Source organism: Daktulosphaira vitifoliae, unplaced genomic scaffold (assembly GCF_025091365.1).
Source record: "Daktulosphaira vitifoliae isolate Bord-2020 unplaced genomic scaffold, ASM2509136v1 Scaffold_1, whole genome shotgun sequence".
In the NCBI taxonomy this organism is placed as follows: domain Eukaryota; kingdom Metazoa; phylum Arthropoda; class Insecta; order Hemiptera; family Phylloxeridae; genus Daktulosphaira; species Daktulosphaira vitifoliae.
Window position 1 is genome coordinate 44787672 of NW_026099572.1, and position 23845 is coordinate 44811516.

General features: G+C 30.7%; 1 protein-coding gene and 1 non-coding gene across 4 annotated transcripts in view; one reads left to right on the top strand and one right to left on the bottom strand.

Moving 5' to 3' along the window:
- The window catches only part of LOC126910318 (serine-rich adhesin for platelets-like), a 137456-nt gene that overhangs the window by 47934 nt on the left and 65677 nt on the right, over positions 1 to 23845 (top strand). For all 3 annotated transcript variants that reach the window (XM_050692795.1, XM_050692796.1, XM_050692797.1), the window contains 2 exons: positions 5275 to 5557; positions 21609 to 21776. In XM_050692795.1, coding sequence (XP_050548752.1) covers positions 5275 to 5557; positions 21609 to 21776 — 451 coding nt within the window. The remainder of the gene's footprint in view (positions 1 to 5274; positions 5558 to 21608; positions 21777 to 23845) is intronic.
- Trnak-cuu (transfer RNA lysine (anticodon CUU)) lies at positions 18545 to 18617 on the bottom strand. Its single transcript has one exon. It is a non-coding gene; the product is annotated as a tRNA-Lys (tRNA).

Below are 23845 nucleotides of genomic sequence, written 5' to 3' on the forward strand. Positions count from 1 at the left end.
TTTTTTTTTTTTTTGCAAGAGTGCAATACTCTTGCAGTTTTATTCTTGTTGTTGCAAGATTCTTGCATTTTGAGTCTTGGTCTTGGTCTTGTTCTTGCAAGTCTAGTCTTGTTCTTGTTCTTGGTCTTGCTAAAAAAGTCTTGGTCTTGTTCTTGTCAATTGAGTACAGTCTTGATGTTGGTCTTGCTGATATTATTACAGTCTTGGTCTTGTTCTTGGTTTCGTTGAAATGCAAGACCAAGCCAAGACCGCAAGAACAAGAGTAATTCTGCTCATCACTATTGACAAGTTAAAACTTCCTGATATTAAAATTTTTACATATTTTTTAATAATATTCAATTAATTTATGTTTTGTCCAGTGGTGGTTAAATGGGAGGGGATTAGGGGTCTATCCCCCTAATCGTCTTTGATATACCTTTTTTTACGTTTTTCTACAATTTTAATTTTACAAGACGTTCAGTAAATAAAGAAGCAGATAAATTGTTACAAACAACAAAATCAATAGAAACCCGTTTTCTTACAGACTGAACCCTTATACACATTTTATATTTTGAAAACTTTATGTATGATAATAATTTTAAAGTTATTAAGCAGAATCAGTATAAAAAAAATTATTAACTCCACAAAATAAAAAAAATGAATTTTAATTCTTGGTTATTATTTATACGTAGATAAATTCAACGATGTACTATTTTAAATTAAATTATATATTTGAAATAGACTTAATAAGACGAAAAGCATTTATGCATATGTAATGGTCCTTAATAACATCTTGATATAAAAATACAAATAATAGAGCTTTCGAATGTGAGGGCACAGTTCTCAACTGTGCCCTCATACTCCAAAGCAGCATTCCTTTATCATTATGGGAATGATACATGTGCGGTAGGAAAACAAACAATTTGTGTTTGCTGTTAAAAATTTACGAGCACTTGAAAAAAACTATCCAAACCATAGAAATTTATATAAAATGAATTTTTTTTAAATTTATAATGTAGCTCATTTTTAAAACTGACGTTTCCAAGGTGATACCTTCGTCTCACCAGGCATTCATCAACGTGATTACAAAAATTGCCTATGACGTCCAGCAATATTTGCTGCGGAATTCTGGCAATTCTTATTGTTACCTGAGCTTTCTCGCTTTTTTTTAAATCACTTGTTTCTCAGTATTTATTAAAAAGATTTTTGATACTCTTCCATCGCAAAATTATTTGACCGCCACTGTTTATGTTTACAGAAGAAGAATCTTTAAATAAGCTATTCCGAGAGTTGATTTATAAATTTTCTTTTTGTTACAATAACAAAAAATCAAAAGAAAACTAGACAAATTGTCTGTAATGGTTTGTTGTTAACTTTTATAAACAGAAAAAACTTATCGTAAAAAAAAACTGTGGTGTTAAAACTATTCTTTTGAAAGAAAGATATTCTTTTTCTTTTAAATTGAGAATTGTTTAAATCTTTCTTTTTGTAACGCGATTTCTCATACTAATAACGACAGTTAACCACCAAAATATTATTCTTTTGTTAATGTATACTTAATTTTTTTATTATTATTTGTAAAGACTTTGTGCTTCCAATTTGATCAGATTCTTTAAAATTCTTATTATTGATTCCCCCTACCCCCTACCTGTCGATAAACTTTCGCTGAACTGATTGATGTTTATTTATTTTCTTTGTGCACCAGTTTGAAAATTAACTTTAAATATGCGTCCAGTGAACCATGCGTATTTTGTTGAATTCAATGAGGAAGGTTGGAAATATTATTTAAGGGATTTAAACCTTTTGTATTGTATAAAAGTCTTGATTATTCTTTAAAATAATCCTACATCTTGAGTAACTGTACACATAACCAGTGAAAATATAAGTTTATTTTTATAACTAAGTTAATTTAGCTATAAAAAAATAGCGTAACCAATTGGTTACGCTTGATGTTTTTTGTGTATCTATTTTTAAACATAGTAGTTATTATAACTGTTTAAACTTATAAAAGCATAGTCGATTATACATTATAATTACAACATTAATCACTATTTTTATTGTTATAAAATATTTTTATTTTATATCGAAGAATTCTTCATACATTCACTTATACAAACTTTATTAATTACCGTCTAGTGATGTATTGTCTAATGTAAATTTGAATACATTATTTCATTATTATTTCGTAATGTTTGTGTACTTCTTTATAATGAATTATACTTACATTTGAATTTTAACGAATGTTTTCTAATGTATGTTGGACAACTTGAATCAACAACATACACTAAACGTACAATGAGAAAATTAAATATTTTATTATTATGTAGGTACAAATATTGAGTAATGTTAATATAGCAGCTCAGTTCGTTCCGGAGTAAATATTTGTTTAGATACTTTGGATTTTGCTTGAAATTAAATTTTCTGACTTTCAAACTAAACTTCATAAAAACTTGTATCAAAGCATTGGATAGTGTAGCGATGGAATGAAATGTTTAATTTTAAATTATCTTAATTGATTAAACACAAAGTACCCGAGAGAAGTCGATAAAAGAATTGATGGACGTCGTTTTAATACTGGTTTGCAGTGGAAAACTCCGACTTTTAGTATTGAAATCTTGAAAGCCTCATAATATTTTATGATGGACGACCTCCCCGCCATCACTACGCAGACCATTTCTGTAGTTAAGCCTCTATTTCTGTTAAAGCGCGTATCAAAAATTCCATTAGCAAATTTTTACATCGTTGTATTGAAAGGGACAAATTGAAAAGAGAGGAAATGTTTAAATCCAATTATAGCAATGCGAATAAGTTACAAAGAGAAAACAAGTTTCATTAAACCTTCATTAATTTCTAATTTATATTACAATCATTAATTTTTTTAGGGAATTAGTGCGTATAATGGACGCTGGAGTTCATTTTAAATTGTCAATTGCATATTTTATAAGATTTTACAATATACTAATCTTCAATTTTTTTTTTTTTTTATCATCGATACTACCACGTTCATCCGATACTTATTAAATTATTCATATACTTATCAGCGAGATCGATTCCCCTTTCCCGAACATCTGCATGTTTCGGTTACATATTTAATGATTTAGCAATAGCCTGACGTATCGATGCGTATTAAATATGCAAACCTTTTCCTTTTAGTTGGTATATACGTTTATAGATTCACTACAGATCACTTGAATCCTTTCATTCTTTGTACGTTACGTACTCCTCTGATTGACGCTAAATTATTTACTATCAATAAATATAAAAATTAGGATGTATAGAGTTTTACATATCGCTTTTTAGGAACTTAATTGAGGGCTTACAAGAAAATAATTTAACTATTACTAAAAAATTTTTAGTTTCCCAGTAATTTTCATGTTCGAAAATGATTGTTGGCTTCTGTTATCTTCTTATGATATTTTTTTTCGTACTTCAACATGTATTTATTTTATAATTATGCTACACTACTCATATTTTTCGCATGATTTTTATTAATATAATTTTACTCTTCGAAGATATCAAAGCTGATACCACTCAACTTTTCTAGTTGACACTTTAAACACTTTAATCAACCTAAAAGTTCCATCTTTTGTTTTCCATTAATTTAGGTCTTTGTTCAAACTTGGTAAAATCCTCGACATACACGGCGTTGTCATTGAGTAAAATTTTTCATTATCTCGTCTTGGTAATAACTTACAAAACTTGTCACGATAATATAAATTTAATAGCTTCCTAAATAGTGTTTTCTATTTATATAGATTTATTGAAATATAATTAGCAGGACAGCTAACCTAATAGTAATTTATGAAACTTGATGTTATATTTTTCTGATCTAGCGCATTCGAAAATAATAGTAATCTATTGTGAACATAAATTGAATTCTATGTGAATGATTTTTTTCAAGATGCTTATTTAGGTCAGAAAAATACTATAATACTACTTAGAATTAAACTATATGACATTTATGACGAATGACTTTTACATAGCAGTCATCATTAGGAGATTGGGCTATACCAGTGTTGATCCATTATTCTATGAAGTCGCTGAATGTCGTTATAACAAAAATAAATCTAATGACTTTTACTTTATTGTTATCTTTTTTTCTTATAAAATACTTTATCCACCTAACTTTCACGACCAAAAAATACATCATGTGTCATCCATACACTTAAAGTATTGCCCAAACGATGATATACATTTTATTACTCATATCACATTAAATTATTGGGCACTATTTTTTTTTTAAATATAAATATTATTAGCTTTTTATATTTTAAAGTAAATAAAGATTAATAGTGATAATTAAAAAAATTAAAAATTATTATGAATTTAGAGCTATGTTTGAATTTGTTTGTATAAAACTAACTTGAATATTACTATACATATTTGAATAAAGCGATAAGTGATATTTGCTCTTTGTTGAATAATTTCTAGAAAATTATATGAAATTCGTAGCACTAAAATTTTTTATCATCTTAATTTTATAGAATTACTTAACACTTGTTTGATTGGGTCGTACGGTCTCAACATTATGCCTTATTTAATCTCCCAATTAAGCTGGTTGAATTGACTTATGTTTGAAGTAGTACATATTTTCCTTTAACCTTTGCCTAAACAGTGATTCATGCAAAGTTGGCTGCGGCGTGGAACGGGTGTATATGTTTGCGTGTGTATGTTGTGCTAACATGGGAGGAGGTTGAACAATTCGACCGTTGTGAAGTTACCATGGTTACACTATAAATCATCGTTCACCTGCGTCCGTTCCCTCGGCCGGCATTAAATACTTGTAATTTCCGAGAGAAAACTTCACCAGGGGAAACTATTAAGTTTCCAAACCCAAATTAAGCACGTAACCGTTGAGCTTCTTATCTACCGCGTCGATGGCGGATGGAGTTGGCTCGCCGAATTCGATTATCCGGCAGACTTGTGACGGGTGGAAAGACGGGCACCACCTTTTCCATTGAAAGAGAAACGATTGTTTTGTGTTTAATTTGCCGAGCAAATCCATTCAAGGACAAAATGAGATACCTAGCCACTCCTCGAAACTTACAACGTTATCAGATTAGGTCAAACAGTTGAGTACACGTGACTTGTTACAACTTATACGTCAGCACGTACATTTCAAACTGTTTTAATACAATGAACTCATAATATATATACGTACCGTTCTAGGTTTTGAGACATGAAGGTTACAAGTCCCTTTAGTTGAGCTTAATAGTTAACGAATATATTTTAAATTAAATGCAGTATATATGCTTGTAATATGATTTTTTATTAGCTATTTACTATTTTCAACAGGGTTTGCCTGGTATTCGGGTGCCATTAAGAAATAGCTATGCTTCGGCAATGCCACAGCAAACGGCTGTGTTTATGTACAGCACTGCTGGTCCAGATGGCCAAACAGTTACATTGCAACTCAGAGAAACAGACGAAGCTATCGAATTACCATCTTCTGTACTCTCAAAGATGTCACGGCAAGCAGATAGCGCTACGTTATCAATTAGTTACCAGGACTCAACAGAAGTACTCACTGACGGTACCATAGATCTCCTACTGGCTACCACGCCTCTTCATTCGACGGGTAAGTGTATTCTATTATTCTATTGTGGCTCATGAAAAACTTTTATAAGTTTAAAAAGTATCCTTTAATTAATTAAAAACAAGTTCAACAATTTAATTAAATGAAAGAAAACCATAATGATTTTTGTTACAAAAATTTTGTAGAAGGTATTTTGTACTTAAGTTCCAATTCTTAAATTAATTTTACTTCTCTTTTTCTTTGTCTTATTTTCCGGTCAAAATTTTTATTCTGGTTTAAGTATCATTGACATTTAATTTAAACGTCCCAGACGAATTCGATTGGCCAAAAGTTTGGCACCGTTTACCTTTGCGACGGTACAAGCGTTATTAATCGATCGACCGTATAGGTATATAAAGTTAAAAAACGCATTCTGCTGGCACGGATAGGATTGCATTTGTTTTCCATCGAATCACATAGAGGTAAAATATAAACATAAATCGGACGCGCGTGGTTTTGGCAACGGACAAATTCCTTTACCCCTATACAAACGTCACTATTGCCTGAAATGTCGAGTTTAACAGCACCTTATACAGTAGTAGTTTGTTTTTTCCGTCTCTCCTACTTCCCTTATCATCACCCTTTTTTATGACGTGCAACACCCATAAAATGACAAATAAGAGGCCCTTAACAATAACGGGGCGGCCGCCTTTTGTTTATGGACGTTTGTAATTTATTTTGTCGCCGACGTCCTCTTATTTCCTCAGTCTAAAAAGTTGTAGGTACTCAAAGTTTCATTTTGTATATTATGTAAAAAATTGTAAAACTATAATTACACATAATGCATTTTTCTTATATCCGACCTAACCATTCACTGATTAACTAGATTTCAGATGAAATAACATCAAATATATTTCATACAATATTCTGGAATTTATTTTCAGTTTTTCGTATCTAAAAATGTTCAGCTTTTTATACCTACTTGGTATGTAATTATATTTCTCAGAGTTGGTAATAAAACAAAATTTTAATTTACTTGTATTAAATGCGATCAATTTACAATAACAAATATTTTATTTCATTTATTAAATAATCCAAGTTTTACCCATTTCTGAAATATATTTATAACGAATAAAAAACTAAAATGATTTAATGATATTTACTGAAAAATACAGCTTTTTACATCATAACACGAGTAATGCAATGCATTTTCATTTCCAAAATGAGTATTACGTTTTTATGAACACGTGTGTACTCTCAAAGTCAATTGCTATAGTATTCTTTCCCCTGAGAGTTGTCGTATGGTTTCTATCTCAAGACACTTTTTGTTTGATTTTTTTTCGTAGCCACAAAAATATGACGATATTTCATTAAAAAAATGGTTTTTCGCACTTTCACTTTTACCCACCATCACACACGTTTCACTAGGGAGGGAAATAAAGACGATGGAAACGGTGTGGCCGTGAAATATTTATTTGCGTTCCCCCAGAGAAGACGACTCTTTTGTCAACAACGGTAAAGGAATGGAGATATAGAGTAAAAACGCTTGGCTTCTTATGTGCTCGGGAAAATGAAAATTCTTGCTCTCTCTGCCTGTGTCGTTAATCAAATAAAAAAAAAATCGACTAAGCATAAAAGAAAAAGGGAAAACTAAAACCATTTAGAGGACGAACAAGAAATTGGGCAACAATTTTTAGCAGATCCTTTTAGGTTTCTTGGCAAACATTCAACCGTAAACATTCCTCGTGGAACGAATCCAAAATAGTTGTTTAGATCATAGACATATTTTTATGAGTAATATGTAGACGGTCATATTGATTAACAATATATATGAATATTCAATATTACTTCATTCAAATTACTAACTAACTAAAATTTTAGTTTAATGATAATAATAATAATTTTATTAATAAACATTTTTGTTTAGTAAGACGAAAAACAATATTTTCTATTACTATTATTAATTTATGAATTTGTTGACTTCAGTAAGATTTTGTAGAAAACAATGAACTAAATTAGTATAAATTGACCAATCATCATTAAAAAACTTCATGGCACATCTTCGTACTGTATCCACAGAATGTCTGCAAATATAAGATACTTTTATCATATTTTATCATCACATGCTGTGCACACCAAGACACGTCTTACGCATTTAGGACCCATCGTGCATGATATGGTGGGTTAACATCAGCTGTACTGATGCTCCGGGCGATAACACTTCTGTAGAACTACATTATTAAATACTGCCTTTTACTCCATTATAGAAAATTATTTCCCCCGAAAATTGTAGCCATTTATAAATCACGATCATGCTTCAATTAGGTTAGTATTTAATTATACATATAATAAATATGTCAAGTGATTTTCAAACTTTTTTCCGAATTATATTTTTCGTTTGTTAATTACTCATGTGAATTATATTACTAGTCATAAAATGATAATATTTGTTAAGAATCTTATATTGTATGGAGTATACAATATAAGATTCTTTTATTTTAATTTGTAATATTATTTACTCCTACGTGGTCTGATTAAACGTCTGTGTCAAACATAGTACTAAAATTTTGGATTTTCTTGAACATTTTCATATTAAATTACATGATATAAGATATCCTTTATGCTTAACTCAAGCTATTACACGACAGTGCTTTCCTTATTTTATGCGAATGTTTATTACGTGTCTTAGAACACTAAGTTGACTGAATTATAACTCGTCTTTTCTTTGTCATCAAACCCACGAGAGTACATGGAAAACAGCGCCTCATTGTTCCTGCAAAAATAACAAAACAAATCATTTTTCCCAGTGAATTTTTAATAAAATCAAAAAAATACCTTCTATTAAAAAAATATCAAAATTATGCCATTGAAACTTTAAAAATAAACGTTCATAAATTATACTTATGATCAAAATACAAAGCAAACAAGCCGCATAGATTCGCGTCACTATACATAAAGTAAATATTATAATTTGTTTTATCCAATAATTATTCATATTCATTTGCAATGATGTGCCATGACCTATGAAAGAGTGAGTACAAAAATACATGTTTGGGCGAATTAAATCACTCTATTTAACCTCCAGGGGAAACGTGTAATAGATTTTTTATACTGAATAGTACTCGGTATTAAATTGTAACTATCAAAAATGCAAAGCAATTAATAGGACGCCATAAATTCTAACTGTGTTAAATGTAAATTTTTTGGTACGACATTTAAGTTTAATTTAATTGCGACGTGATTAAAAAGCTTTTACTCTTTAAAAATAATTTATTGAAAGAGATGTAAAAAATTAAGTATAAGCATCTCGCAATACCTTCTATGTTTGAAATTTACACGACTCGTTTTAATGATACGAATAATTGGTTTTACCCATTCAATTTTCTCGCGTTATACTCACCTGACACCAACATTTGACTACTATTGCCCTCCCCCTCGGTGCTTCGGTGGTCGTTAAAAGCGGCAGTCACTGTAATATAGCTGTGAGTATCTCGTTTGTACATATTCGTTTATTGGATCCTATTGTTTTTGTCCGTCTCGTTGTAACCGTTACAGTTTAATTTGTCCACAAAGTCCCCTACACCAACACGTACTCTTTGACCTAAACTCGTAAAACTCGGCGCCATTAATTCTTCAGCTCTTTCTCTTTCTGCTCTTAATAATTTCCGCCTTCTGTATCGCGCGGTTTACTACAATTACTTCTGTATTACGATTACTACAACTCCTACTGGTTCTAATACTAACAAACCCGCTTTTTATTCATTTTTGCGTTTAATATTTTACACGTAGCTATAAACTATATTACTCATTTCTGCTTCAAGTCTTAATTCTCCTTTTGACCCAACCGAAATAACTTGCATGATTTTTTTAAGTAATTGTTCATTAAACAATTATTTTAACATCTCATCATAGATTAAAATATAAAAAAGCTATCGATAATTTTTTATTCGCATAAAGTTGACAATGCTAATTTTATTTATTTTCGTTAACTATTTGGAAAGTGGCGGATTAGAGATAACGTAGTTTTCACACAATACAAAGTAGTAAAGGAATCAAACTTATTCGTTGATTTTTTTTTTAATTTTCATTCCTTAAGGCATTCTAAGTTAGAACGTACATTTCCGTTATTAATATAAAATTCTGAAACTACAAAGTACATTTTTTAAATTAAATTTCTAACTTGACTAAAAAAAAAAAACACTATTTAATCAACAAAAGTCAAACATTTATTGTACTGAAAGATAATTGAAAATATTTCATATTAAATGGTGTAATAACAATGACTATGTATTAAGTTTTGATATCAAATTTCGAAGAGAAATAATAAAATCTCTGCTTTCTGTACTTGGACATACATATTGTGGATGTTGACTAATAATAAATTAAAAATGTTCATATTTCTCAAAATAATTCTACCGCGTAATTATTGAAATATATTCAACGGATTGCGCTAGAACATAATTGCCAAAAATATAAAAGAATTCGGTAAAACGATTGTAAAAGTTTTCTTTAAAAAGAGAAAACTTTAAAACGGAGAGTCTGATTAAGGTAGACGGGTTGGTATAAAGTGTTCATGAAACGTAAATATGTATAAAAATAAGGTGGTAATTTAAAAAGTTTCAAAAGCTCGACAAATCCACGAGATAAATTCACCGTTTTGAATAGGCTATACCTTAGAAAACCGCCCCCATAAACGTTTATTATTGTTTTCCATTTATGTATATATTTTTTTGTTATGAAAATCGATTTTCGAGGTGTTTCCATGAGCAACGTAATTTAATAAGTTGTTATGCATTTGAACAAATGTCTTTGTATGCTGACGCAGCAATGTGGGAACAAGATATCATAATGTAATTGTATTTGCCTTCAAAAAGAGCTGAAACAGTTTTGACAATGTATGTAAAACGTTCTCTCTCATTTTGATTACTTCTCTGGAATTATTCGGAAACGTTCCGAATATTACAAAACTGGTAAAAATAATAAGGCCTTCTTAATAAAATACGCACCTAAATATAAAACTGGATTTCGTTTTTGTTTTTATCCATTTTGTGCGCGCGTAAAAAATATGCAATCGATCAAAAATTAACTAACACGTTACAAACAAAGTTATACGTGACTTACAATGCATCAAATAAATTAAGTGGAAAATTAGCATCAAAGTTTACTTACGGTTTTGTATTTTGCCAATGACACTTTGAAAAAATATTGCTTCATATTTAATACTTTTTATTTTATAAAAATATAAAACATTAGACATTCAACGAGACAACTTTTGAAAATTAACTTTTGCTCGTCAATATTTTCCGAATAAAATAGTTTTTAGAATTTCTGGTGTAAATAACACTAAATATTATATAAAATGTAATTTAAATTGCAAAATACATCCCTTTGTCTCACCGCCAATCTTATAATTTATTCAAACTATACAATTTTCGAGACGGGTGAACTTGTGTTTCACTTACTCCATCTGTTAATCAGTTGAACATGCGTAAGAGTTTAGAAACGTCATTTTTGACACGCAATTTTTTCCTTTCATATCCTTTGACGTGCTGTTTTGTTAGTAAACACGTGTCTTATTAATTATTTATTTCATATTGCGAAAACCGTTCCCATAAGTGATAGTTCTTGGAAATCTAATTTAAATGCTTAACAATAATAATTATTGTTATTACGGTATTTTTATAATTAATTTTTAATTAAACTTGTACGCACAACGACGGAACTATAGAGCTCTTTGTGTTGTAAATTAACAAGAAATGATGTCCAAAACGCTGTTACAATGGTTTATCGTTGTAAAGGTTTTAATTTTATTAAATTACCGAGTAGTCGAGTATTACACGAGCTGCATTTAACAAAGACAATGGCCGACCGAATATTTACTGAAAATATCTAGACTTGAAACAGCCGAATAGTCAGATGTGGTTTTGTCAAAAGTTCCAACTGAAACTAAATACAGTGTAATTGTATTGCCATAGAAATCCCGTTTATACTGAACAATAATATATTACTTTATTCCAGCGGATAAATCATATTCGGGACAGTTATTTTTCCACCGAGGTCCAAATAAGTGTTCGCCACAACTCTATTCCGCCGTACATTAACATTTAAAACGAAAAACCCACCGACTCCAGATGTGTCTGCCGCATTCTAATAACTTTCAGCTATTCCCGCGCGTTGTGTGTTCAGTTTAGAAATGATAACCGCGGCCCGAGCCGTAATGCAATTGGAGGCACACGTATAACAGTTAGCCGACAAGAGTAATTTCGCGTATTATTGCCAGTTTTCTGTAGAGATTATAAGCGGTTCCACTGTAAAACGGGACGTCCGCACCGTCCTAGTGCGCGGGTGGTGGACGGATTCGTGCGGCCTGAAAGGAACGAATGTACCGAGTGCGATTAAATCACGTGCCATCGTTGTGATCATCATTTTTATGAACAAGCGAATGTGTGATTGGTCGGACCGTGAACGCGCGTGACCTTGTTAACGTCCAACGAATCACCGCGCAACCAGTTAGGATACGGCTATTACACTAGTCCACACCCGCCATACGTGTAATGGCTTGCGTCCGTGTACTGATGATTAGGTCAGAAAAAATACACTACCCCCGACAGAATTATTGCCTTTTCATCCTCAAAGTTTTGATTCAACAACATTCGTCCTATGAAACGTAATTATTTACCTTTTAATTAAATTTCGTTTTTTTTTCCTTTTGTGCAGTACCGTAAAAAAACATCCGGACGGCATGAAAACTAGATTAGACATTTTTTCATTCATTTCACTTAGCGAACACAGATTAAGACGGTGCGCGGTGTCTACTGACGTACATTCAGTAGTATAATTTTACACGTTGGCAAAAAGTAATTGCTTTGCTTTTCATTCTGTTCGGCCAATTAAATGATCATCTGATATAATATGTACAGTTCATTTAAAAAACATTTATTTTCATTTATTCATAACATGAAAAATTAATTATACGGACATGTACACGAGCGGAGGTAGCGCACAGGTATATTTTAATTAATTTTCTCTTATGTACTCAACGTAGTGCAAACAAAAATAATTATAACTAGTGAAAAATAAAAATGTAATCAATAACTGGACTAGTGCGGCGTATTTTTTTTGCGATGTACATGCTTCAATAAAATTACACGTCAGTGAGTTCTATAATAAGAAAGTTTAACAGCTTGCGTCTTTTTACATTAAATTGAAAATCTACTCGTACAATAGAAAGCAATCGAAATAAATGTACGTAAAGGCCCGCACATATTTAAAAAACTACTTCGTGCTGCTGTATAAATATAGAATATTGTAAGTTATCCTGACAGCGTTTATGCACTCTACTAATACTCTTCGGAAAATATATAACCGTGAAATAACGAAACTGATAGTCTCACACTTTTCTCTCGAACAATCGACACGCTGACGGGAAAATCAATGAAAACTCATTGGGCATATTAGCTTGTATGGGATTTCTATCATTAAAAATACATTTCAGTAAATACTTATTCAGTTTCATGCGAAATGTAGAAACACTCGGGCACCGAGAACGGATCTATTATACTTTTTACTATTATATATTTTTATTAGTTAACTGGGTATTCAACGAGCACAACTATAATATCCGTAAACTAATCCGATATGTAAGACACGGCGGTGCACCTAACATATAACAATGTCTAAACACTATATATTCTTTACGGCAATTGCGAATTGATTTGCTTTACGCATTGTGTCCTCTGAGTATTTCTCGGTGTTCTTCAAATATAAAAAAAATATCAAAAGGACCGTTTCCCACGAGACATGGACACGGGGAAGGAGTGGGCGGCGAAAGCACAGGCCACAGGCTGCCTTGTTCGGACATTATAATAATATATACAGTCGTAAAAGAGGTCACGTGCGCTTTTGGAGTGGTCACTAACGTTGATCGAGCTCTATGTGTGTTGTCCCTTTGAGACCCATGTCCTCCGGACCAAACGGAATACTCTAGGTAAAAAAACACGACAAAGAGAAAATGTACGCTGTATGTACTTGCGTTGGGTTTAAATATTCAACGTATCTTTTATATATTATTATATTTTCAACCGACAAGGAAACGAAAAATTTAAGGGCCCATTGTGATTTTTATGAACATAATTTGTGTGCACTCCAGAAAAAATAATACATTTTCCTCGTGCCTCTTACTTTTTTATTTGTTTCGACATTATGTACAGAGACATAATGTTTTCGCAATAAGACGGTTTATGTGTATCGGACTTTGTATAAATTATTTCCGACGGAGTCCGTCGCGATAGTCGGCGTTCTGTAATTGACGTGATCGACCGTTTTAATTTTTTCCCTGGTACTTACGTTAAAATACACCGTCGTTCTTAAATAAACTCGAGGCGATGGGCGTGTTATAAAAATACCTTTGGGCCTTGCGGCAGTACTTAAACTCCGGTTTGCTTACTTTATTTTACACGCGTCGTTTTGCCATCCTTCGTTTCGTTCAACAGGTAAAATTTTTTTTTTCTATCCCTTTCAAGTCCTGTTCAATTGTGTGCATATCTTGGAGGCAATTGTCAATTGCAATGCTCGACGAATTGCGGTGACGTGTCTGAACTATTTGAGCTATGCAAAACACGGAAAATATTTCCTAAGCGCCGAAGGTACACTATGTTAAGAGAGTATAAACACATTTTTTATTGCGACCATCAATACTACAACAGTCACCTCAGCGTAAGTCTTGATTATTTTGCATATTATCAAACTACTTGAACTTTAGTTGGCACGACATCAAATATCGAGCTGTTCGGGGTTTTCTCACACATCGCTGTTTTTAATGAGTAATAATTTTGTTCAAAATACCAAGTGTAACCTAATGAAGATTGCGAAACTGTGTAGTTCTATTTTTACATTCATTGCTCATTTGCACCGTAATGTTTTATTAATTCTATGTCAACTGTCCGTTCAATACACTTAAAACGTTATTCGTACTCTGTAAAAACGTTATGATTAGCCCGAATAAACGCTTTTTGATACTTTTTAATGGAATCCACTAATTATACCGGTTGATTTATAAATTAATATTGAATGAGATATAAAATAACTTTACCTCAAAATTGTGAAGGTAATAGTTTTCTTTTAGAGTGGTTTTCTTATATTATAATGTTTAATTTAAAAGCCCTGATGACATTTAAAAACTTTAATTTGTTTTCAAGTGCACTGAAAAAGTCCTTCTAGTTTTTGTTCGAGCTCCTTGTAACGTCGTGAGTTGGATAAAGTGAGAAAGAAAAATGTTGACATTCAACGGTGAATGGAAAACTAATAAGAAAGGCAACACTGGAACAATGTTGAGATTTTTCTCGTTTACCGTTTTCTCTTCATCATTGGTCGGCCGATAGCGATATAATTTGACAGGTCCTCCGCGAAATTAAATCAAACGTTTGTGTGTTGGCATAGCTTACGTTTCAATAAAATAAATAATAAAAATAACCGACAAACAAGTGATGGTATGGAGAAGGCAAAGAAGAGCTTAGACGAATTGATGATGGTAGTGAAGGAAAAACCCCTAGGGAAAAAATAAAGCGCCCCCCAGGCGAGGATCTCGTTAGTCGAAAGGGTCAACAAGGGATGTTTTCTTTCAATATGAACTTTCCTCCTACCCATCTCTTTCCTTCCCACTCGGAAAATTTCCTTCGTCAAACCCCTAGGGCAATAATTTCTAATAATATAATGTGCCTTAAAACATTATATATATATATATATATTAACGTTGATATATTGCAAAAACCTAGAAAGCGGACAGAGAATTTGAAAGAAGAACACCACTTGTTTATACTGTACACGAGGTCCGAAGAAAGAAAAATATAAAATCTTACTCGGTTGTTTGTTCGGGTTGTTTATGTACTAAAATAGAGAGAGAGAATTTCTAACTGGGAGCAAAAGTGTAGTGGAAGGTAATATTTGTCCAACAATTTCGAAGGTACAATTTACATTCAAACTGACAAGTATTATGTGACTTGATGAAATTCAGATGAACGGAATACTGAAGAACGTTTACTTTGACCAGGCCATCATTTAAATTGGAAGCTTCGAGTAGTGCTTCAATTCTGTTATAGTTTCTCTTGCAGGAGAGTTTCGATAAACAATTAGTTTTAATCGTAAAATGAATTTCTTTTTTACATAAAATAATAAACGGAAACAAAACACTATCTAGTAGTAAATCCATTTAAATTTTATAACAATAAATGTTTCTCATAAAACAAAAAAAATTTAACATAAATTTTTATGGTAAATGAAGCAAAATTATTATTCAAGAATTTTTTTGCTTTCGTTCATCTTGGTAATTCAACTTATTTCATTTTTTTGATTAATAATACGGTAAAGGTTTTATATTATTAATACAACTATTTTTATTGTTTGTTTCAACAATAAACATGAATATTAGGGCTCATTATAAACCATCAGATTACTGAAATCGAATTTTCTACAACTTGATTAAATGATTAAATTGAATTGTAACAAGACATTTATTTCATACTAAACTAAGTATTCCTACATGATTTATCATACTATAATATAGTTATTCATCAATATTATGAGTAGTTAGTTTGATGTTTTTTAAAATATAAATTGAGCATCAAACATACAAATGAACAAAATGAGTTTTCACATAGAAATGTTTAAAACTTCTTTCATTAAATACATACATACGCATGCTTTAAGTTCATGCTGACAATCCAATTCCATCAGCACCTTTTTGTTATGATGTATATTAATGACTATACTTTTTTTGTAACAAGTCAAAAATAAATCTCTCTCTCTTACGGGCACATATTTTGTTTGATTAACAAAAATTAAATACGACCTCAAGTATAACTACACGTTTTATATTTTATTTGGAAACTCTGTCCGCCAATGTATTCGAGAGAATTTGAGTTTTTAAATTCTTCAAGTTTAACTCCAATGAACGTCACAAAGTTTTTATTCATCTGCTTCGTCTATTTTTTCAGACAGCTTTAACTTTTTTTTTTTTTACTCTTAGTGTCCACTATAATAATAATAATAATGTATACGAATAAAACTAAAGAAACAAACCGAATTCACAAGAATATCCAATGCTCGTCCGCCGCTACCACGTTAGATGTATAAAAAAACAACAACGACAAGCATAATAAATTATCATTGTGGCAAGAAAGTTATTATTTAACTTGGCAGGACGACGACGTCATGTTTTATTGATAAATGCGGTCTCCGGAGGGGTATTCGTAGTTGTGTTTTACCCACAATACTCAATCTCTCTCCTCGCCACCTACATTCGATGGTCATGTACGGGGCGTAAAAAGGGTAAATAAAAATTCATACCGACGAAGACATTTGCCAAGTTTTTCTTCTTTTTATTTTTTTAACGAATTGCGAAAAAAAAATAAACGTAAAACCCCTCGGGTGTGTTTGGTTTTTTTAAACAGAATAAATCTGAGGATTTTACAAAACAGGGATTTGCTGAGATTATTTCGCTGTATAGTATTGCTCGGTGCGGAGGGTAGTGGAGAGGTCGGAGTTGATGCGAAGGATTTTCACTGGCGTAGTCGTCGCCGCCGTCATCGTCGGCAGGTGTGTTAAGACGCAAAGTAGTCGTTGTCGTCGTCGACGAAAATCGGAGATCCGCCCTCGGTGATAAGTTGCTATTTTCTACCACCTCTGACCCCTCCCTTTTGCTGTGTGAAATTATCGTGCGTGCCTCCGGATAGCACCAGCTGTATATATATAGAATGACCTGAGGAAAAACAGTAGTTTTATACAATGAGGGTTGAAACACTGATAAGGACGATTTCGTTTTTCGGCAACATTCGACGCTGTAGCAAATTGCCTGGCCTTTCCGTTTGTTTAATGTTCTGTTTAATGCGCATTCATCATTCGAAACTCGGGGTAATCTACAGCACTATATCTTCCTTAAGATCATAAAAGCAATGTCTAAAAATACTCGCAGCTAAAAATCATTTATTATAAAAATTTACCGAGTTTCATACTTTTATTTGCTGGTCAATTTTCATTTTATAACGATACTTTAATCATTAAATTATTGCTAACTAAATATAAATGTAAAAATATGTTTAACTCAATAACTATGTTAAAATAGGTTAAATTTATTAAGAGAAATAGATTTATCTAAAGCTAGAATTTTTTATAATTTTGCATAATCATTTGACTATTATTTATTTAATTATATAAATATCCTCAGTTTTTTTGTTCTTTATTGAAGTTTATTTAAAAAAAAAACCGTCAATTTTTATTTACGTTCAAAGCATTTCAAAGTTACTCTTAACATAAAGATTCAGACAATGTTTAAATGTTATTAGTACTTATTGATTGATAAACAATGTTTTAGAACAATTATCTCAATACGGAAACTCTTTACGTTTCCGTAATTTTATTTTTGTTATCAGAGTGTAGGAAACGCTAGTGCCTCTATGGAGAAACGATATAAAAATACTACTTGTAGAAGTTCTCGATGGGTATACCTCACGTGTATATTGGTCGTACATAGTATAGGTCGATGTGAAATAGTAGGGATACATTATCCTTTTGGGTGACGTCACCAATCCCTTATTTTTCTTCAATATTGGTTAAGGATTACATTGTACTTATAAAAAAAACATCTTGAACGCTAAAAATCCTCTTTCATTTTGTCCTCGTGTATTATTATTAGCAGAAAAGCTCTAAGTAAGTATATAAAAGTATGCTATAAAAGTATTAAAACTAACTTTTATCCTTTTAAAACTTTTATTTGTTTAATGTTCGGATCGATCCTATTAAAAATAAAACGGATGAAGAATAGCTAATAACAATTAAACATTAACTTTAATGTGACATATAGTAAGTACATAAACTAAAATATATAATTTAATTAATGTAAAATAAAATTATTTGAAATCCTTCGTATCTTCTTTAATTTTTTTTTTTTTCATATCCAATAAAGAAAACGATATTTTTATACATATCATTGAAAATTGGAAGATTTAAAATATCATTTATTTATATAAACTACTAAAATTATGCGCAAAAAATTTTCGCCCAACGTGGGGCTCGAACCCACGACCCCGAGATTAAGAGTCTCGTGCTCTACCGACTGAGCTAGCCGGGCTGATGAGCGCCTGAGCCAAATCATCGTGATTTAATATAAAATGAAGCGAACACCGGGTACGTTTTGAAAAGTAGTTACCTGGTAAATAAATTACTTCCCTTTTCATATACAAAAAATGTGTAGATAATTTTTAAAGATTAATTTGTTATTACTTAGAGTTCATGTTAAAAAACTTTTAGCATTTAAATAAACGATAAAAAAAGTTATAGAAATTATATACGAATATTTCGCCATCTTCATTGAACAATAACAAGTTTGAACATTTTCGGAGGGGCTCCAAATTCTAAAGACTCCCTTTTAATGTGTGCCTTTCTCAACACGTCATAACAGTTATGCCGTGATAGAAGCTCTAAACATTTTAAAATGATTTGTTATTTATAATGATCATTACTGTTAAATTTATGACTGGTAATTTATTCCGCTTGATTAAGAATATAAGGGTTGTAAATGTGGTATAAAATGTGTATTTACTTCATGAATACATATTTTTTTTTTTAAATTAATAACTATTAAATTTGAAAATAATTTCTGATTTTATGAATTTACATTGTTTCACTATATATGATGTAAAGCTATGAACACAATTTATTGACATAATATTTTATTAAATTACATTTCAGTTAAGGTTTACGTTCATGCTATGATTTTTTACAACTTTTATGAACGAAATATCCATTTATTTCACCTACTCCTACACTTTTCCCCAATTATCTCGTCAAATAGTATACTGCCGGATTTCCTTCACACCTTTCACGTCCCAACTACTTCCGAAAATTATATTGCTCTATTTTGCAACGGGTGCGCACTGAGCATTTTCCTACATCCCTTTCGTTCAGCCGTTATTACCCTGTTATTGCTGCTCGTATGGTAAGCGGCTGGTGGAAAATCGCGACCGTGTATTTTTATATTACTCACGGTCGACACGCGATAAGTAATTTCGTCAATTTCAAAAGTGCCGCGTGTGCAGTAACCGAGTTTATAAAATACCCTATAATATAATAAAAAACCGCTTTCATCGGGAATTTCGTCAAATGAGAAAACCCAACGCGCAGCTGTCTGAAGTCACAGGCTTCGCAATACTTAAATCGCATAGGTCAAACCAAACAATTCTATTTACGAACATAATAAGTATACATTACTACCGCAAAACAACAAGTGTGTAGTACGTTAGAATGAAAATTTTTTGTCAGTTTTTTTCTTAAAACAAACAATATTAATTGAATTATTTTCAAACATAATAGTTAAAAATGTTGTAGCTATTGTGTAAAATCTGTGAAACTTGCTATGTCTTATGATTAATTTATGGTGATTCAAAGAACAATTCTAATAATAAATATTGCAACATTTTGACAGTGCTTGACGTATGTTGGAATAGAAAATAGAATTTTCGTTATGGAGAATTATTTTTGTATAATTTTAAAAAGACACATGTGTGTGTGTATTTCGAATATCTACCTGATTGGGTTGTTGTTTGTCTACAGAATGCGCCCCAGAAGAAAATTTATCGAAAAGGGTAAATTGAACATGAAAAACCTGCGGCAGCTGTTATAACATAACATATGCTGACATTAAGCCTCGGGCAACGTTAACAATGTTTTCAATAATTAGATATGCATTGTAAAACTAGAGTACTTGGTGTTGTGTTGTTGTAAGTCAATACCAAACATGCTTGCAATTTTTATTAATTGAACTATGTAAAATAAACTTATCGACAAAAAAATTGTGTAGAATATTTTGAATAACTTTTAGTAATATTAAAGAATAATTTTTTATTTTTGGACAAAAATGAAGGCAAGCTTTTAAATGTAAATAAAATTTTTTTCCTCATTACTTTCATAACGCTATGATAAATATAATAATAGTTAACAAGACTTTCAAATAAACTAAAATCTGAATACCATTAAAAAATTGAATTTTTAAAGGTATAATGTTCTTATCGAAACAATTTGTCTAAAAAACATAAGTAACCGTTTAGGTTAGTGTTAGACTAATTTCAGCTTGGATAAGCCATTCAAACAATTTTTTGTTATTAAGTAAACTCGTAAAAATCTGTTAACATCAAAATAATATAATTTGAATAAGCATTTTAGAAGTATTTTTTTTTTTCTGATCATAGCAGTAATATAATATTATCACAACCTACATAATAAATCTATTATGAAATACTATACACTTTTAGAGTAGTGACACTTAACTAGGCGTATGCAATGAAATGTCAGAACGATTGAAAAATTTATTTCTTGTCACCAGAAAAGAGTTTAGATATGATAAAAATATTGAAGTGAAACGAAAGCATATATATATTATTCAATGCCATAATTTTATTTTTTTGATAGAACGAAGTAAAAATTTTAAACAGCTTATAAAATTATTATTTTACAAAAAACTAATACGAGTTTAATTTTTACAGATGATTAAATATTGCGCAAAAATACTTGTATTTTAAGATATATTACCTTAAAAAATTAATATTTTATATTAAGAAGTATAAAATTATACCTAGTGAAATTACGTTCACAAGAGAGATCAAAAATTTTTTTGTAAATTAACAAGACACAAGGTTCATCTGGAATATTTATTTTAATACGATAATAAATAGTGTTACGATAATAAAAACTATTCCATAAGCTTTATTGCACAAATATTTTAATTATTTTGCTTTGAAATTGTCTCATGGGATTTAGTGGTTATTGAGAACCTTAAAAACACTCCCGGAAATCGCAGAACATCAAATAATATTTACATTTAAAAAATAAATCTCAGAAACTCATAAATTATAAAATAATTTTAAAATATTGCTCAGGCGCGAGAAAATCTTCTGTTCACCGTAAAAATTTAGATTAAAATTTTCTAATTATTATATCTTCACTTAAAATTGTAAAACTCGATGTACTGATAACTTTAGTTTTATCGTTAATGATAATTTTTTTATACAAATAGTTACCATATTAGAATTAATGAGTAATTAAAAGTTTGTTGTCTTTATTTCAGGTGATGGTCAGAGTACGGATTCGCCGGGATTCGAGTTGTTTGATTCGGAAAACGGTCACGATCTCACGTTATCGCCACAAACCTTCACGGCGAATACCACAGCTGATTCGTTTTTGGTCAACGACAACTCTAATAGTGTAGGGATGTCCGTCAACGAATCTGACACGGGTAAGTTTTGAAAATTGTTTCATTGACTTATTACACCATGTATGAGAATTAAATGACCTGTATTTTATAAAAACCACCTGGATACTGTGCCATGGTAAAATCGCTTTTCTGATGATAATTTGTTTGAATGTAAAAGAATATTTAGCTTTAAAAGCAAACAATGAGTAAACGAGATTATAGAGAAATATGAGATTGACTTTTTGTACTAAATTGAGCAACAAAGTATTGTTAACAAAGGATCGCATTGTTTTCTATAGACAAAAACCTTAGCAATACAGTACTTTCCTGCTGTTTTCTGACTATCTCGATGTATTATGCGTACAGATTACAGAATTTCACATAAATGTGTAGAATTCACAAAAGGGTCACTATTCACTGAGAAGATAGGTTGTACCGAAAGACGAGGTCTCTAAGTACTGACATAAGAAATGAATTCTAACATTGAAGCATTTTCAATTGTATAAAATATAATTTCTTACTAAATAACTATTTAACTACCTATAATATAATACATACAGACAATTCGATATACTTTCAAAATATTTCGTATTAAATCGTAAATTTACTTCTCGAATAATAAATATAAACGTTCCATTAAATTCAATATATTTTTAGTTTGTTCTCAGAAACAATAATTTCGTCAGATATGTAAAAATATAAATAATTTTTCTATAACTCCATCCAAAATGTTTTAGGGAAAATGTGTTACTGACATTATCTCTTAAGTGGTTTTAAAGTAAAGAATAAACTTGAAATACATAATTTTGCAAAAGTGCTTTTATCAAAAATATAACGTATAATATATATATATATTTTTTTTTTTTGTGAGTCTCATACCTTTTGATTCTGTAGCCGGTGTGTTTGATTGTATACGAGTGAGATTTAAACCACTCTCACTTTTTCAAATACTCCAACACACACTCACATACTCACATTATACAATAAATACGTACAGTTCGAAAACAACTGCCAAGGGAACGATAAATAAATTTTAGGAAACTTTCGGTTTTGGTGCTCGACTCCCCTCAACCATTCGTCCATCCAAGTCTTTATAGTCTGTATGTAATTTAATAGTTTTGAATCCACCCCAATACTGGTGGCGATGATTTAATCCTACTACAGCTACTGGACAAAATCTCATAATTCATGATATTGTCGAATGTATATAGGAACATTCTATTCGGTGTATAAAAAAGTGTACAAATATTATGTACTAGAATACGCCCTTTTATTGCAAAACAACAAAGATAACCAACGAGTTTTTAAATGAAATGGGACTCGGAACTAAAAAATAAGAGTATGTTTCCCAGTCAAATTAAAATAATTGATTTATAGACATCACTTGTACGAATACCAACATGTAAAAAAACCCAGCTCAGTGGGGACGTGGCATAATTGGGTCAAGTATAATGATATCTGACAGTGATTAAAATCACTATCATAAAAAACGCTTCGATGCAAATCTGTAAATAGTGTTTAATTTTAAAAAACTGGTAGATTATTGGTCTATATATTTTTCAAAAAGTTACTGCATTATAAAATTAAAAAACCCAGCACAGTGGGGTCGCGGCATAGTGGGGATGTTGCATAGTTGGGTCCAGTATAGATTTAATCTGACAGTGATTAAAATCACTATCATAAGAAACGCTTCGATGCAAATCAGTAGATAGTGTTTAATTCTAAGAAATTGGTGGATAATTACAAAAGCTACATTATCTGCTAGTTTCTTATTAATACCCTGATTAAGATAAAGTATGTCGAATGAAAAAGGGATTATTAAAAAATATTATTTCTCANATATGTCGAATGAAAAAGGGATTAATAAAAAATATTATTTCTCATAAAAAAATTGTGTTGATTCGTACACTTTTCAATGAGTTATAGCATTATAAAGTTAAAAATGTAACCAACCCAACCCAACATCAACTCCTATTTCCTTAATTATATCCAGATTAGTAATTATTTTAATTATATATTATATAATTTTTATAATTAATTATTTTCAAATTATTATTGATTTTTAATATGTTAAAAGTAATCATTTTGAACCTACTTCTTTTTGTTCTTTA